Source organism: Gadus chalcogrammus, chromosome 6 (genome assembly GCF_026213295.1).
Source record: "Gadus chalcogrammus isolate NIFS_2021 chromosome 6, NIFS_Gcha_1.0, whole genome shotgun sequence".
Lineage (NCBI taxonomy): Eukaryota > Metazoa > Chordata > Actinopteri > Gadiformes > Gadidae > Gadus > Gadus chalcogrammus.
Window position 1 is genome coordinate 2706718 of NC_079417.1, and position 16580 is coordinate 2723297.

The 16580-nt window shown below is 44.8% G+C and overlaps 2 protein-coding genes across 9 annotated transcripts in view; both read left to right on the top strand.

Moving 5' to 3' along the window:
- The window catches only part of LOC130384238 (NACHT, LRR and PYD domains-containing protein 12-like), a 32548-nt gene extending 27337 nt beyond the window's left edge, over positions 1-5211 (top strand). The window contains exons 18-20 of the mRNA XM_056592346.1: positions 4114-4238; positions 4687-4805; positions 5161-5211. Of these exons, the coding sequence (XP_056448321.1) occupies positions 4114-4238; positions 4687-4805; positions 5161-5211 (295 nt within the window). The remainder of the gene's footprint in view (positions 1-4113; positions 4239-4686; positions 4806-5160) is intronic.
- The window catches only part of LOC130384484 (NACHT, LRR and PYD domains-containing protein 12-like), a 76194-nt gene that overhangs the window by 49480 nt on the left and 10134 nt on the right, over positions 1-16580 (top strand). For 3 of the 8 annotated variants that reach the window (XM_056592706.1, XM_056592699.1, XM_056592705.1), the window contains exons 1-7: positions 7646-7865; positions 8601-8635; positions 12676-12772; positions 12885-13001; positions 13076-13186; positions 13406-13475; positions 16019-16244. In XM_056592706.1, coding sequence (XP_056448681.1) covers positions 12690-12772; positions 12885-13001; positions 13076-13186; positions 13406-13475; positions 16019-16244 — 607 coding nt within the window. In that variant the 5' untranslated portion in view covers positions 7646-7865; positions 8601-8635; positions 12676-12689. Of the gene's footprint in view, positions 1-7645; positions 7866-8600; positions 8636-12272; positions 12308-12580; positions 12773-12884; positions 13002-13075; positions 13187-13405; positions 13476-16018; positions 16245-16580 lie in introns of those variants that run through there. The other 5 variants (XM_056592700.1, XM_056592703.1, XM_056592701.1 and 2 more) reach the window with 5 other exon arrangements.

Consider the following 16580-nt stretch of genomic DNA (forward strand, 5'->3'; position numbering starts at 1 on the left):
TGATTTGTAATTTCTGCTGCTTTTATTGTTTTAGTCCTTGTGTTTATTGTGTACATGTAAGGGACTATTTTTCTGTTGTTTTTGTTAATGAGGCGTAATTGTATTAAACAACAAAGGTGAATCCAACTGAATGTTCTCGTGTGTTCAGCCGATGATAATTCTCGTTTTATAAGTAAATAATGCTTATGTAAGTGCCCTAAGAATAATAATATATTGATCTGAAATTATAAATAAAACAAATGTTTTTCCGATATTATTCTCGGACTTCCTCTCTGGGTTTTGGTTGGGGAGGGGAAGGTGCCCAGTGTCTCTGTTTCTGTTGTACAAAGAAACCACAGACAGACGGCCGGACATTCACTCCCTGTCTCTCTTTCTCTCTTTCCGTCTATCTCTACCCCGGTATCTCTCTCGCTCTCTTTCTCTCTTTCCCCCCCCTCCCCCCCCGTCTCCTTCTCCCCCCTCCCCCCCTTCTCCCTCTCCTCCTCTCTCCCTAATTTTTTTTTAGAAATAGCTTCCTTTTTTAAAGTTGCAATTAGGTTCTACATACGGTAGAATGACTATTGCCATATTGTAGTACAATACTGTGAATATATAATATAAATATTGCATTTACACAATCGTATCAGAATAGGATACAATGCATATTTGTCTATCCAATGGGCTCCAATGGGCTATCCACAACACAGCAGAGTTCACCTGAGGCCTCTTTCATGCTCTGACACATGATTGAAGTGTTTTGCCAGTTGAGTTTGAACAGGTGAGAAGTGAGTGAGACCAATCTGTAGAGTTTTACAAAAATATGATTTAGAATATGTGTGAAAACAATGGATTTGTGCTTAGAGTTTAGCAGTCTGGATTCTTGTAGTTGATACATGAGCCTCAAAATTTCAGTATTGTGTGCATAGTTCAATTTTTTGTGTGTATACAATCGAGAAAAACGAATAACTCTCATACAGCATGGACGCCAGCAATCGTGATCTAACATGCTCTGTATTTGATTCCTTAATATGGCTTTTTAATTAGATTTTCGTAATGGCGGTACCCACCGGTATTTATATCATCCCTCTGCAATGGGAATCCTATGGGCCTTATATGACCCAGCACCTATGGTAGGGGTCTCTTTACAACTTAAAGGGGGGATGGGACCACAAACATGGAGTATTTCTGGAGGGGAATCATGAATACCAGCAACGCGTATCAAATTATCTGCTGTAACAAACGGTTCAGACCACTGTTCAGGATACATACAGTATATACCAAACCTTTAAAGGTGTTAATGGGTGAATTATCTCAAAAGTGGAGTCTGCTTCCATTTAATTTGTGCTTTCATTTATTAAGAAATCATTAATATTGAGGGGGACAAGTTTGTGTTTTTTCGGATCTGTGCCCGTCTTCAATCTAAATTTCAGCTGCCTGTGAGTTAGCCAACCGACGTTCTGACGCTAACATTTATAGCAAGCGCTAACGTCAGTTGGTTGATGAGAGGTTTAGAATATCGGCTATCAGACTGAAAAACAAAGCAAATACGTCTGTTAACATGCTTTGTGCCAGACCTATTTTTGACAAAAAGTCATAGTTTAACAGCAATCCCTTCACCAGCCTATACCCCCCCCCCCCCTGCCCCAATTACAGTTGGGGGGTACATGTGAATACAGCCATTGGGGGGGGGGTGCTGGTGTCCTGCCGTACGGCCAGACCGCCCGCGTGTTCCTGATAAGAGTCAAAGAGAGTCGCTGGGGCTGTTTCAGACATCAGCCCTTCAGCCCAGCGCCGCCACTAGCACTGCACGGCTAGGCCACACAGAGCCTCCATCTTGCTGAGGTCAAGTGGATAACATGCTCCATCAGGATGATTTAATGCCAGCATGTCAACTCGCCATCCAAAAAAAATAAACAGAGTCAGTCTGCCTCGCGGATCTTTCTGCTGTCGCTTGGAGAGTATTCCTTTTATGATTTATTAATTTATTTTGGGAGTCAACTCACAAGATTTTACCCCCTACCAAAACCATTTCCTTCCATATTTCTCCGCTCCAGCCCGGCTACGAATTCAGACGTTATAGTCCTCATCACACTCAAACAGCTTTCAAAATAAAAGCGCGTAGTTCCTCTGCACCAAACGAGCCCAGGATGACTCAGACCGTCCAGCGCGGCGCTCCTGTTAATCCTCGTGAAAGGCGGTCGGATGGACCATAAAGTCAGCGCGAGGTTGAGGATGAATGGAGAGAAGGTTGAGTCTCAATTAGCCTCGAGGTCGGGCTGACTAGGCGGAGCAGCCCCCCCTCCCCTGGTGGGTGCACCCGCTGCCCCCCCCCCCCCCATTAGCCTGCGCTCCTTTTAATTTAATGAAACGCTTGGACTGTGATATAATTAACAATTTAATAACCAATCAAATTGCGCCATCTTTCACGTGTGGGAGTTTCACGTGTAGCATATACTCATAAATGTTTCACCGAGGGCCTGTCCCCCAGGCAAAATATTCATATTGTTACATACCTTTTCGTGAATTACATACACGAAAAGGCTCGGGGAAGAGTGTTGATGTGCCCCTGAGCAAGACACTTAACCCTGACTGCTCCTGACGAGCTGGCTGTCACCTTGCGTGGTTGACTCTGCCGTCGGTGTGTCAATGTGTGTATTAACCGATGTAAGTCGCTTTGGATAAAGGCGTCTGCTAAATGCCCTAATTGTAATTGTAAACTCCCAGCCAAAAGGAAGAGGGTTCAATTCCCTTTGTCCACAGCCTTTGAGCGAGATGCCCCTCGCCCATACCTCGTACCTCGTTAATGACATGTGTCTGAAGAAACCAAAGTTGCAGTATTAAAGCCGAATGAATAGAGGTGAAGTAAACAGTGAGTACTACCCTGTTCTCTGTGATGACAGCGTCCTACTGAAGACTTCTAAAAACCAAACATGAGTAATTTTGCCTTGATGTCATTTTCCCATGTCTTCCTAATATAATAATTATGATAATTTCTGGTTGTGTCATCACTCACCCCCATGCACTCTGAGAAGAAGTCCCAGCAGGAGCAGTTATGTACATGATCGATTCTCCTGATCGCCTAGGAACAGACAGCCATACAAAATTATGGAGCGGTTAAAGGTCCCATGACATGCCACCAGGTGTGAGCGTGATTAGCCGTTACAAGCCGTTCTCCCCCTTATGACATCACAAGTGGGCGTGTCCACCTAGATCTGTGCTGGATAGATGAGCAACGTTTGCTGCAGTCCACTGGGTAGGCTGGTAGACTGATCTATCAGCACACATCTAGATGGACACGCCCGCTTGGCGTGCAGCGCTAGTGGCGGCGCTAGTCTGAGGTGCTGATGTCTGAAACAGCCCCAGTGACTCTCTTTGTCTCTTATCAGGAACACGTGGCACGTGGGCGGTCTGGCCGTACGGCAGGACAACCCCCCCCCCCACCCTCTGGCGACACGCCCACTTATGATGTCATAAGGGGCAGAATTTCAAAACGGCTTGTAAGGCTAATCACACTCACACCTGGTGTGCTGTCAAATATCCTTGAGCACGATACCCACAATGCCTTGCGCTCCTTAATGACCTGTTTCTGAGTCACTCCACCGTCACTCGTCAAATAGTAGGAGTCATAGAAAGTCATGCAAACCAAGTCCTGATAATTAAAACACAGTTTGCATCATGCAGTGACGACATTTGGAGACAGGAAAAGTCGTCAGAAAGATGTTGCCAGACAAATGGAAATACCAAATGGTTAAACACATTCCTACCACTTTTTTTCAACGGAATTTAGCAGGAATGAATGACACTTTTGCAAGAATGTAGCGATCTGTATGGTCATTAGTAATCATCATCAAGACTCTCTGCTGATTGGTTGGCTGTCACCGTCTTCCTGAAATAGCCCAAATCCAGTTCTGCATCCAAAACCCGGAGGTTTCTCGTCCCCCCCCCTGTGTTTCAGGGTTCCTGGTCCCTAGTCCCCCCCCCCCCCCCCCTGTGTTTCAGGGTTCCTGGTCCCTAGTTCCCCCCCCCCCCCCCTGTGTTTCAGGGTTCCTGGTCCCTAGTTCCTCCCCCCCTGTGTTTCAGGGTTCCTGGTCCCTAGTTCCCCCCCCCCCCCCCCCCCCCCCCCCTGTGTTTCAGGGTTCCCGGGGTGTTCCCTGAGTCTCCCCGCTGGCTGCTGCTTGCCGGCCGATCCGAGGACACGAGCTCCTTCAGCGGGAGGAGAGGCTCCAGCCGAGAGAACCGGGACGACGAGAGCCTCACAGGTAGGTCTTCATCAGGGAGGAGGAGGAGGAGGAGGAGGAGGAGGAGGAGGAGGAGGAGGAGGAGAGATGGACAAGGAGGAGGAGGAGAGATGGAGGAGGAGGAGGAGGAGGAGAGATGGAGGAGGAGGAGGAGGAGGGAGGAGGAGGAGGAGGAGGAGGAGGAAGAGGAGGAGAGATGGAGGAGGAGGAGTAGGAGAGGAGAGGAGGAGGAGGAGGAGGAGGAGGAGGAGGAAGAGGAGGAGAGATGGAGGAGGAGGAGTAGGAGAGGAGAGGAGGAGGAGGAGAGATGGAGGAGGAGGAGGAGGAGGAGGAGGAGGAGAGATGGAGGAGGAGGAGGAGGAGGAGGAGGAGGAGGAGGAGGAGGAGAGAGGGTTCTGTGGGTTCTGAGAGTTGGAGAAGCAGGTGACTGCTCAGTCTGCTGACCGTTGGCCGTTGTGATGTTCCTGAGAGCTGGACCTGGAGACCAGCGGCTGCAGCCGGCCACGCCTGTCCTACCATGACCTCTTCCACAGCAGGAACATCTGGAAGAACATCTGCATCCTGCATCCTCATTCACAGTCCTACAGGGTTAGGGTTACATTATGGAAAGGAGATAATGCTCTCTCTCTCTTTCCCTCTGTCTGTCTGTCTGTCTGTCTGTCTGTCTGTCTGTCTGTCTGTCTGTCTGTCTGTCTGTCTGTCTGTCTGTCTGTCTGTCTGTCTGTCTGTCTGTCTGTCTGTCTGTCTCTCTCTCTCTCTCTCCCCCTGCCTCACTCTCTCTCGCTCTCTCTCTCTCTCTGGATCCCCGTTCCCCCCCTTGTCCGTTCCATTTGGGAACATGTTAAATCAACATGTTTTATTTCGCTTGTTTAATTAAATTAAATTTAATTAATTAATTAAGGGTGCCACTAGAGGGCGCCCCAACATATTTGTCGCCCCCTAGGCAGTCGCCCAGGTCACCTATTCCAATCGCCGGCCCTGCATCCGTCACTGATGGTGCGGCCTCGCATAACTTGAACTACAAATGATTTAGATCAGCTAAACCCCTGTCCTGAAACACGTCGGAGGGTTAGCGGTAGAAGCTTCTCACTAACTAAACATAATTGTTACCCTGTAATGTGTGTGTGTATGTAAGGATGTGTGTGTATATTTCTCACCAGATGACTTACTTTTAGTTTTTGTGCATGCGTGTGTTGTTTAAAAAGTCAGACTCCGCTGTTGTGTGTGTGGTAATATCCTCTCCAAACACTGATGAAGTGGTTAACGGAGGCTCCATGATGGAGCCTCCATTCACCCCTTCATCAGTGTTTGGAGAGGACACAACAGTGGATGGAGCCTCCATCCACTGTTGTGTGTGTGGTAATGTCCTCCCTCCACACTGATGAAGGGGTGAATGGAGACCTCACTGTTGTATGTGTGGTAATGTCCTCCCTCCACACTGATGAAGGGGTGAATGGAGACTCCACTGTTGTGTTGGAGGAAGACTTGGAGGATTAAAAATTGAACCAACTGGAAGAATCATCTGAACACACGAGAACGTTGAGTTGATCCACTGAGTTGTATATGAACAATTACAAATATAAAACAGGTATCTTCAATAACTGAACATGTTGACTTGTTTTTCCCAACAGAACACAAAGATCTTCAGTCATTCACCTCATGAAAATGTTTACACTTTCCCATATAACCCTTAAAATAATTTATGATTATGTTGTTAAATCTGCTTTAAATCATCGTTCCATGTCAGGCATGGCAAAATTAAAACTGATATCAAATTCCTTTATTACGATGTTGAAAATATTTCAAATATTGTAGTAAAATAATGTATCTTCAATCAACATTGAAAACACATTTGTACAATAGAACGTAAATATTTGTACAACCAGCTAAGCCCAAAGGAAGATCTCAAAAGTCCTTTCATGGTTTATGCTGAACCTTTCAGAATCCCACTAAAATGCAAGCACTGAGCGGGTTGACCCCTCAGAGCACCAACAGCTGCTGCTCAACAACCCGATGCTCTACAGGTATGTCCATGGGTTCACAGGTATTCAAACGTCCCCCTAACAGCTGGTCCTCCACAACGTCAGGACTGTGAGGACCCCCCAGACCCAAGCGGCCCCCTCTAATCTGACGCTCAGCAGCCCAGCTGAACACAGAGAGGGCTGAGAGATGAACCACGAGAGACACTGATGTTACCCGCTGCTTACCACCGGCACTGACCTGCTGTGTGTTTAGGTCCATGAACGATGAGTGTGTGAGTGTGTGTGTGTGTGTGTATGTCTGTGTACAAATGTCTGTGCATGTGTGTGTGTGTGTGTGTGTGTGTTTATAGATTAATGAACGATGTGTGGGTTTTTTTTTGTTTGTGTACATAATGTGTGTGTCTGGTGTGTATATAATGAATGGACGAATTAATTATCTTTATTGTCAAAGTGCAGGTACAGGTCCAGGTAAATCGAAATTTGGGAGAGCTCCCCCCTGGTGCTTAAAGAAAAAGAGAGGACAAGGAACATACATTAACAATATATACAGTCTGATAAAAAAAGACACTGTATATATATATAACTGAAACTGATACATCTAATATAAATCTAACATCTAATATAAATCTAACATCTAATATAAATCTAACTAAAACTGACACATCTAATATAAATCTAACCTAAACTGAGTTAAAGTGCAGTTGAATGACTTGAAAAAACATTCAACCAAAAAAGATTACCTACACAAGTCCTTAGAAAAATAAATAAATATTTAATGTAATAAATATAAATAAATAGATAAATAAATAGATGGTTCGTGGGGAATTACAATGTTCCCCAGTCGCTGCCACATGTTATGTGCGTGTGCGTGTGCGTGATAGTACGAGGTCAGGTGTTGGCAACGTTCAACGCCTGTATGGCCCTGGGGTAGAAAGATATAAGTCTGTTTGTCCGTGCAGCCATAGTCCTGAACCGTTTCCCTGAGCGCAGCAGCACAAAGTGTTCGTTACCCGGGTGGTGGGTTGGATCCCTGGAGATCTTGGTAGCCTTCTTGAGGCAGCGGGTGTTGTGCAGTTCCTCCAGAGAGGGGAGATTTGATAGATTCATGATTGATGTGTCACACAGACCCTGAACCCGGATCATACAGTGGCAATACTGTATGTGCTTCTCATAAATAAAAGGATAGGTGATAGGCTCCTAGGAAATAAACGCGTTCAAACTTGAAACTGATGCTACTATGTTCTGTTTAGTTCTGACTTTTCTTTACCGGATAAAAAAAACCTGCTGTGAAGAACTTTTAGATTCCCAACGCAGTGCACATGAACGCTGTCGGGAACACGCGTAAGCACTGGCGAGCCGTCTCGTTGTCAACAGGACCGTGAACGCGCCTTTACCTGCTTCCAAGATGCTGGGCGCGCGCGCAAATATACGCAAACACACCCCGAGCCCAATTCCTTTAGTTTCATTTTATGGATCCGTATCGAAACGGGATGAAATTTGTTGACATTGCAGGCTAAAGCTTCACTCAACCGATTTGCAACGTTTGAATCGGTGCATCGACAGATTCTTGGTCATTTTAAATCGATTCAGTTGGAAAGCCAAGAGGGATCTTTGGCAGTCAGGAGAACTGTTGTGTCAGTGGACCGATGAGCTACACATGAACCAAGTGAGTAAAGTTATGTCATTGGTATAATTTATAGCCTCATATTCTGGGCAAGCTAATGTGTGTTCAGTTTAGATAAAGTTAGAGAAGAAGACCCTGCATACACATTACATGTATACTAGCTTTAGTACTCTGGGTCCCGGATATATGAACACAGAACGTATATTACAAGATAACCTTAGTATTCTGGGTTATATTACAATTGAGGGTAACATTTGGATAAGTAGATTACAAAATCGTTAGGGTTAGTAGTTGAAGAGGAGGTTTTGGGAATGTCCAGTCAGAGTTCCAAGTTTATAGGCTTTATTGTCCAAAGGTAAGAGCAGGACTGCATGGAGGTGGGTAGGTATGTGTAGGTAGGCTGATGATGTGTAGCTAGGTGTGTGGTTAAGGTAGGATGTATGGCTAAGGTAGGATGTATGGCTAAGGTATGTGTGGCAAAGGTATCACAGATGTAATTTTTACTGTCAAGAGTAATGTATTGCACTGGAGATTTAGCAAACCAAATCACCTTTTAAGCCCTGATCACCAGCAGGTTAACCTATTGGCGACATTACCTGCTACTACACTGCAATACTACAACATGAATACTGTTGCCCGTTCATATAGAATTCCAACATTTATTTTGGCCTAGAGATACTTTTATCCCTACATACTTTAAGTGAGCTGAAACATGTCCACAACAAGTGCTTGTCAAGAGATAAAACGAGTGTCCTTTGTCTTTCCCTCCCTCACCAGGCCGGCTCAGCCTGTTACCTGGCCATTCTCAGCAGGTGAGTCATCAGACACACCCTTTCTTGGTAATCGTTTAAGGCCCGAGGTTCTCTTGAATACATTAACACCTAGGGGGTTTCCAGAAAGGATTGGAATGAAGACGAGAAGGCTTAAACACTTTCCAGTTAACCATACCAAAGTTAGAAAGTTACAATTCATTCCAGGGTTGTATCCTCTGTTGAGCGTGATATCATACTCTTACCGTGATTTGCAATTGGTCACTCGCTGTCTGATCAGGTTCTCCACAATGGCACTGTGGTGTATTTGTTATTTTTAATGCATACGAAGATGATGGAAATCCCCCCCCCCCCCCTGTGCCACCCCTACTACATTCGTTTGGACAGCCACTGTTGAATTCCAGAGGGGCAAAGGCAGTAAAATATAACCATAAGTGAACCGCTTGTGAAAGGAGGCCAGTGATTGGTGGCTGCTCTCATAGACTAATGAGAGGAGGCCTGTGATTGGTGGCTGCTCTCATCGAATGATGAGACGAGGCCTGTGATTGGTGTCTGCTCTCATAGACTGACAAGCCCCCCCCCACAAGTCTTGCAAGGATGCCACAGGCCATGGATCCCTCGAGGTCACGCAGAACGCCCATAACGTGTCGGTGCAAATCCCCTCTAAAGGGCCCAGGAGCGAAGGCTCGGTCAATGAAGACGACCTTGGTCTGGGAGGGCAGCAGCCCTGAGACCAGCCTCTCGATGCCCTCCCCACAGACCAGCCTCTCGATGCCCCCCCCACAGACCAGCCTCTCGATGCCCTCCCCACAGACCAGCCTCTCGATGCCCCCCCCACAGACCAGCCTCTCGATGCCCTCCCCACAGACCAGCCTCTCGATGCCCTCCCCACAGACCAGCCTCTCGATGCCCCCCCCACAGACCAGCCTCTCGATGCCCCCCCCACAGACCAGCCTCTCGATGCCCTCCCCACAGACCAGCCTCTCGATGCCCTCCCCACAGACCAGCCTCTCGAGGCCCCCCCCACAGACCAGCCTCTCGATGCCCTCCCCACAGACCAGCCTCTCGATGCCCCCCCCACAGACCAGCCTCTCGATGCCCTCCCCACAGACCAGCCTCTCGATGCCCCCCCCACAGACCCCGGATTCAGGCATGCTAGAGCTAACACTACTCGTTGATCCTATCCTTCCTCTACTAATTACAATCGACGTAGCCTGGTGACAAGGGGCGGATTGTTGGCTGATCTTTCCCCCTCCTCAGCACAACGTATCTTCACCCATTAGTGTTGGGGGTAACGCGTTACAGTAGCAATATTACTTTTTTGGTAACGAAGTAAATTAACACATTACATTTAATATATCGGTAACTACTCTACTTTACTAGACTATAGTAACGTGTCTCCTGCGTTACCCAAGCCGTGTTTGCCTGCGGGTAAAGTCCTGATGCGTTGTGGTGTGTGCATGCGGGCTGCACGTTGCCATAGCGATTGATTTGAGTGACGTAGCTGCTTGTGCGAAGGAGTGTTCAAGTGTTTGAGCGCAGAAGCAGGCGAAACAGAAAGACAGGCTGGTTGCAGGGTTCATTGTAGAAGACATGCTTCCCCTGTCGACTATTGAATCGCCCAGATTTAGAAAAATACTAAATAGAATACCCGCGACTCGCAAGCCAACATCCGAAAGGAAATCATTTTCCGAGTGTTATACTGACTGGAATCGAAGCTCAAAATTATTTTCGAGTCCTTCCTGGATCATGTGTCCGCCAACAACTGAAGATACTTAGGATTCCTAAGATACTTTTTTTTCTCTAGTTTTAAAGTAATGCTGTCTATCCAGTGCACCGTCCCTCCTAAGTTAGGAATGACGGTGCACTGGATAGACAGCATTACTTTAAAACTTGAGAAGGCTGCTCTTGCCTGCAAGAGGGTGAGAGGAAGACACACTTTCGATGTCATAGCTTGTGAAATAGATCAGGTTCATTCAGCCTTTGGACCACATAAAGTAACAGCATGTGTGACCTCCGGTTAAGTGCACTTCTCTTTTAATTGTATGGGATAAAGTGACCTTTTTATATTTTTCATTGACCACTTCATTTTTGTTCTCATGTTTCCCAAAGCCTGTGTTTTTTTAAACTTGTGTGTTGCTACTGATTGACCTCACCATAGCCTACTTAATCCTGTTGGATTTTACAGTGAGGCATTTCTTTGTGCAGACAGGGATATTGTTCTTTCATATGGTTTATATACTGTATAGATTCATACAATAAACACTAAGTGATGATAGGGCTATGATGTTTGTCCTTGTATCTACAGTAAATGAAGGAACGGGAAAGTAAAGTAATAAGTAGTGAAGTTACTTTTCAAAGGCAGGAAGGTAAAGTAATCTCATTACAATTTACAGAAGTAACTAGTAAGTGTTGGGTTAGTTTTTGAGTAACTAACCCAATACTGTTACCTACCAACCCACATACTACCACATGGCCTAAGGCACATGTGATCTGAGCCTCGACTCAAATCTTGTGTATTTGGAGGAGGGTCGTCTATTGCATGTATGAAATTCTTATGTGCTACACGGTTGTGGCTTGTGCATGGTCCGTTGCCGTTTTTTTTTTGCTGGAGACGCCTTCCTAATGGGGTTCATTGAAGCAGGAGAATAATGGTTTTGAAGACGGTCTAATGATGGAAAAATGAGGCCAAAAATATACGTCTTCGTCAAACAGCCCACACGGGTCTCTAAGGCTGTGACTGCATCAATGGTTTGGTGTGGGAATCTGTGTGGGGTCCACCTAAAGTCATGAATTCAGTTGACATCTGGTGACGTGAACCTCCTATACTCTTCTCTCAAACATAGAAGGGGCGTGAGGGGGGCTATGATTGTAGGCCGCTCCAATGTTTTTTTACAATTGGGCTGAACACCCGGGCTACCCTGACGTCAGGAGATAGCCGCCGAGTGCTGCACTGGGAATGTGCGACAGTCACACAGTGCTCGCTTAATTTCAGATATATTACTACGTGTATCTATATAAACCTATCTAGATATTTACAGACCTTTAGTTAGCTTTTGTTAAACCTTGTTCTAGTTAGATATCTAAAAAAAACCTCTTTCAATGCCTTTTTAAAGCCTACTCATGGGCAAGGGTGTGAGTTGGAGTCCCTAAGGTACTTAAAGTGGACATATTGTGATTATTATCCCTCAATCAAGGGAACGAATCATTGAGTCCATCACTAATATTCACAAGAATTAAAGCAACAGCAATGAAATGCCAGAGTCTCAGGCTCCCTTCAACAATTTAATAAATATTAAAAACTACAATTCATAAGAGTAAGTAAAGTTGCATATTATGAACTAGGTGGCAACAGATTTTATAAATTGACTATACCAATATTTCACCAAATGTTCCCATTTTCTCCACTACAAATACATGTATGGAGTCATGTGTTGGAGGATATATCATAACTCGTATAGCCTAAGTTATAAAACATTGAATATTTATATAGTGTTTTATCTTTACCTTTTCTGGGAAATAATTCAAGGTAAAAAGGGAAATATTCATTTTTCCTGATAATGATAATATGAGACCTAGACATAGTCAGTGATAGACTGTGTATGAGATCTAGACATAGATAATGATAGCGTGTATGAGATCTAGAAAAATATAGTGATATTGTGTTTATGTATATCAGGGAGGAGAAGGATTGGAAGTCTCCGAGAGGCTAAGGTACAGTTTGCTTAATGTCATGTTTTCTTAAGATTATTGGTGATATAATCTAACTGCATTAATATATTCTAAAGTACTCCTAAAATACTCCCATAGTTAACGATTGTGCGTGCGTGCGTGCGTGCGTGTGTGAGTGAGTGTGAGTACAGGTAGAACAGTAATCCTCTTTAGTTAGTTAATGATTGATTAATGACAGCTCTTACTCAAGGTCCAGGTCTGTGTCCTGGTTTGATCTGAGCTGTTTCTGACAGCGTGGATACGTTTCGAAAGATCTCCTTACTATGCTTGTTTGTCTTCTCTGCAGTAATTTCCTGTCTGGTACTGAAATACAATCCACAGAAACAATATGTAGTTGTGTTTGTGTCCAGGTCTCCAGTCTACTATGGATGAGGAGAGAGAGGAGGGGGGTCCTACATCTAGGACCACTCTGTCTGGGGAAGATGGCCGCCAGAGCAAAGCTAAGAGGTAAGAAGAGGATCCCTCTGTCTGAGACTGTTGACCATCTCAGAGCTCAGCAGTGATACATCATGACTCCATCATTAGTCTGAGTAACAGCTGTTTGTGTGTTGTGTTGAAGCCCAGAGCAGCAGGAGAGAGCAGACTTCCCTGTACCCAGCTGTGTCTCCATGAAGAGTGACCACTCTATGGAACTTCCTTTAAACTTTAAAGATGGAAATCAGTCTATTGAGAAGATGTGAGGATTCATCAGAGATTATAAAAATAGACCATCTATCAAACGTCCATAAATCCAAGTTCTTGTTTTTCTAGAAGAGTCCAGCAGGAGAGAGCAGACTCCCCTGGACCCAGCTGTGTCTCCATGAAGAGTGACTGGTCCATGGGTCATCCTCTTAACTTTAAAGATGGACGCAGAGAAGAGAGGTAGGAGTTTCTAACAGACGATGAAAACAGACCAGCTAAATGTTATCAGACTCCACCGATACTGATGCATACAAGTTAGGAAAAATATTCTCTCTCTCTCTCTCTCTCTCTCTCTCTCTCTCTCTCTCCACCCTCGTGTTTGTTTACTGTGTGTGTGTGTGTGTGTGTGTGTGTGTGTGTGTGTGTGTGTGTGTGTGTGTGTGTGTGTTCTCTCCCCAGACAACCCCACGAGAGGTCAAAGGTTACCAGTTCTCAGTCCGTACAGCAGCATCAAACAGAGCTGATCAAGGTGTGTAAATGTCCAACATGACATTTGACTTAAGCTCTACATCAGGGGCCGTATTCACAAAGCATTTTATCTTACCGCTAGGAGTGCTCCTAACTCGCGCTAAAACATTTTACGTAGGAGTTTTTTCTTAAAAGTTATTCACAAAGCCGCTGAGACCTACTCTTACTAAGGATAAATCACAAAGAGTGAACTAAGAGTGACGCGCCGTTGCTATGGATTACGTCAATTCTCGTGCACGAGTTTAGAAGCGGTCAGTTCGGTGATTGGTTGTTCAGACGAGCCCACTGAATCACCGAAAAACAAGGAAATAGCCTAGGCTAGAAATGAATTCCTATTAAGTAGTTATAGTGCAGTTAGCAGAATACACGCATGATGACAATTTTGTGCAGACCACGATAATGACGTTGTAGCCTGCACGTTCAAGAGAGAGAGAAAGCAAACAATAAAAATACGTAAAATCTAAAAGAAAATAAATGTTACGAACTACCCAAGTGTTGACTGATTTGTGCCAAGGTGTTTACCTAAAATGTGTTTTCAAAGTGATCCCTAAATGCCAGTCCACTCGGTTCCACACGGCCAAATTCCTTGTAATGTTGATTGCCATCATCATCATCATCATCATCAACGTCTGGCTGTGGAATGTTCCTCCGCTTGCAAAGGTTGTGTAGAATGGCACATACAGTGATTACTGTGCTTGCCCTCTCTGGGGTGAGGCGTATTTCGCCGTGGAGGACATGAAACCGACGTTTCATCTGCCCAATTCCTCTCTCCACAACATTTCGTGTATGTTTGTGTGCTCGCAAAGAGCCAATACGATGTGTTTTACGCATAGGACTAAGCGTAATCTGCGTAATCACTTACATGTTACACTGTAACTGTGCTCCCGGTTGTGGATTAAGGTAGGGTGTCTAGAGCCACGTCTTGCATGGATATTCACTGTCACCCAGCAAGTGACACCCAACTCCTATATCTCAAAAAGCTGCCTCAGACCGCTCACCATTAAAATGCGCGAATCATGGGTAGCTGAAGATCCAGGCCACTTTGCAACAACATCCAGTAGGCTATGTTAAAACTTGCATCAAAAACAACCTGCGTGTTGATGGAATGCACTTTCTTCCTATTGACGAACACGTCCTCGTCTTTTGATGGCGCAATTATTTTTATTTTTTATAAGTTATATATATTTTTTTATAATTTATAATTTTTATAACATTTTATTTCGGGACTAATCGGATTATTCCTGTTAGTCGGGGATGTTATTGCATCGCGCATTAACTCCACAATAAATTGAATACCCTAACATTTCGTCTCGCAGGCATTTTACGATTCTTTGTGAATAGGTCTTACTGAGTTAGGAGTCCTCTTGAGGACTTTTAAGCTCTCCTAGACTTAGGTGCTACTTTTAGTCCTAAAATACTTTGTGAATTGCTCTTAGTGAAAAAAGTTAGGAGTCCTAAATTTAAGAGTGACACGCCCATTATTTTTAGGAGTTACTCCTAAATTCGCCAGTTAGGACCTACTTTTAGCCCTAAGATCCTTTGTGAATACGGCCCCAGGGGTCGGCAGCTAAGTTTCCTTAGTTGCCGTAAACAGCAAACGCGATTCCGATTATTGCATTGAAAGAAAAATAAGTTATTTCATAATGTAGCCAAGCGGGGGACATCCCGTTGGTATTTGAATGACTTTATTTGCTGATCTCGTCCCCCATTAACTCTTAGTCCTAACCCTTAATATGAAGTTAAAGGGAAAAAGTTGTGCAGTTGTCAGCCTGGTTCTCCAGCGGATTCTGCCAGGTAAAAGAGTCCGTAGAAAGGGTATCATTGTATTCAAAGTAAAGCCGCTCCTCCTTTCCTGTCGGCATATTTGGCAGTGTATATGCCGTCTTATGCACGCCTTTTTCGCTGCACGGTCCGCGCGTTTACACTGCCCGAGGTAAATTGCCTGCTTGAGCTAGCACCCCAATTGACCCTCCCGGACCCTACACACATTGGCGGTTTATTGAGTTTCATTGTGATGTAAATGCGACGGCTCCGCGGTTCCGGGGGGGGGTGGGGGTGCTTGGGTAAAGTTGTTGCTGCACTGTCTCCACAGAGACAACGCAGCGATATCATCATGAGCAGTTCTAACTGAGCCCTTTTTGAGAGAAAGTGAAATCCGCGAGCTGCTGATCATGTGAGAGAAGGTGATGCAGTCGTATTAAACAAAGACAGTGTTTTTACGAGAGAGACGCCAACCCTTTACATTTAAGTTAAAAGATATAGATATTTGATATTCTTAAAAAAAATAAAAAAAAAATAATAATAATTAATTTAACTTCAGAATAGTCTGGGGGGCGAGATATTATGTCTTGCGGGCCAATTATGGCGCGCGGGCCGCCAGTTGCCGACCCCTGCTCTACATGAACATCAGAAAGCATCTCTTGTGGTGCTAATAGTCTCCAGGCTTCCCTCTTTAGACCAGCGGTACGTGAATCCAGGACAGATGCTTCTGATGTCCTCAGTGAGTTCAGAGTAAAGTTGTCCTCGATGTTTGTTCTGTTCCAGAGGGCTGAGGAGAACGCTCACGCTTTCCTAGACAAGGAGCTGAAGAAGCTCTGGAGGGATCTCTTCCCAGATTACCCACAATGCTCAGAGAGTCAGAGGGAGGAGGAGGAGGTGGATGGTAAGAATGAGGAGCAGAGGAGGCGCGCCACAGAGGGAGTGGTGGACATCACAAAGCTCTGCCTGATGGAGATGAACCAGGAGGAACTGGCCGACACACTGGGGAAAAGTAAGGGACTCTTATTTTGAAGACAGTAGAGACAATTCATTTGAAGTGCAGAAGATAATCTTATCTTAAAAACAGTGAATGAATTCTTATTTTGAAGAGCAGTATGAAACTCATTATTTGCACTGTTCAGACTAAATTACACAAGGTGATATTACTACATTTTTAACTTTTCAATATATTTTCTCTTGGGGGATAAAGGGTTTGATCCAGATATGTAGGGTTATTGTGGGGTATCAGGTTAAATGGTTTGATCCAGATATGTAGGGTTATCAGGTTAAATGGTTTGATCCAGATATGTAGGGTTTTTGTAGGGTTATCAGGTTAAATGGTTTGATC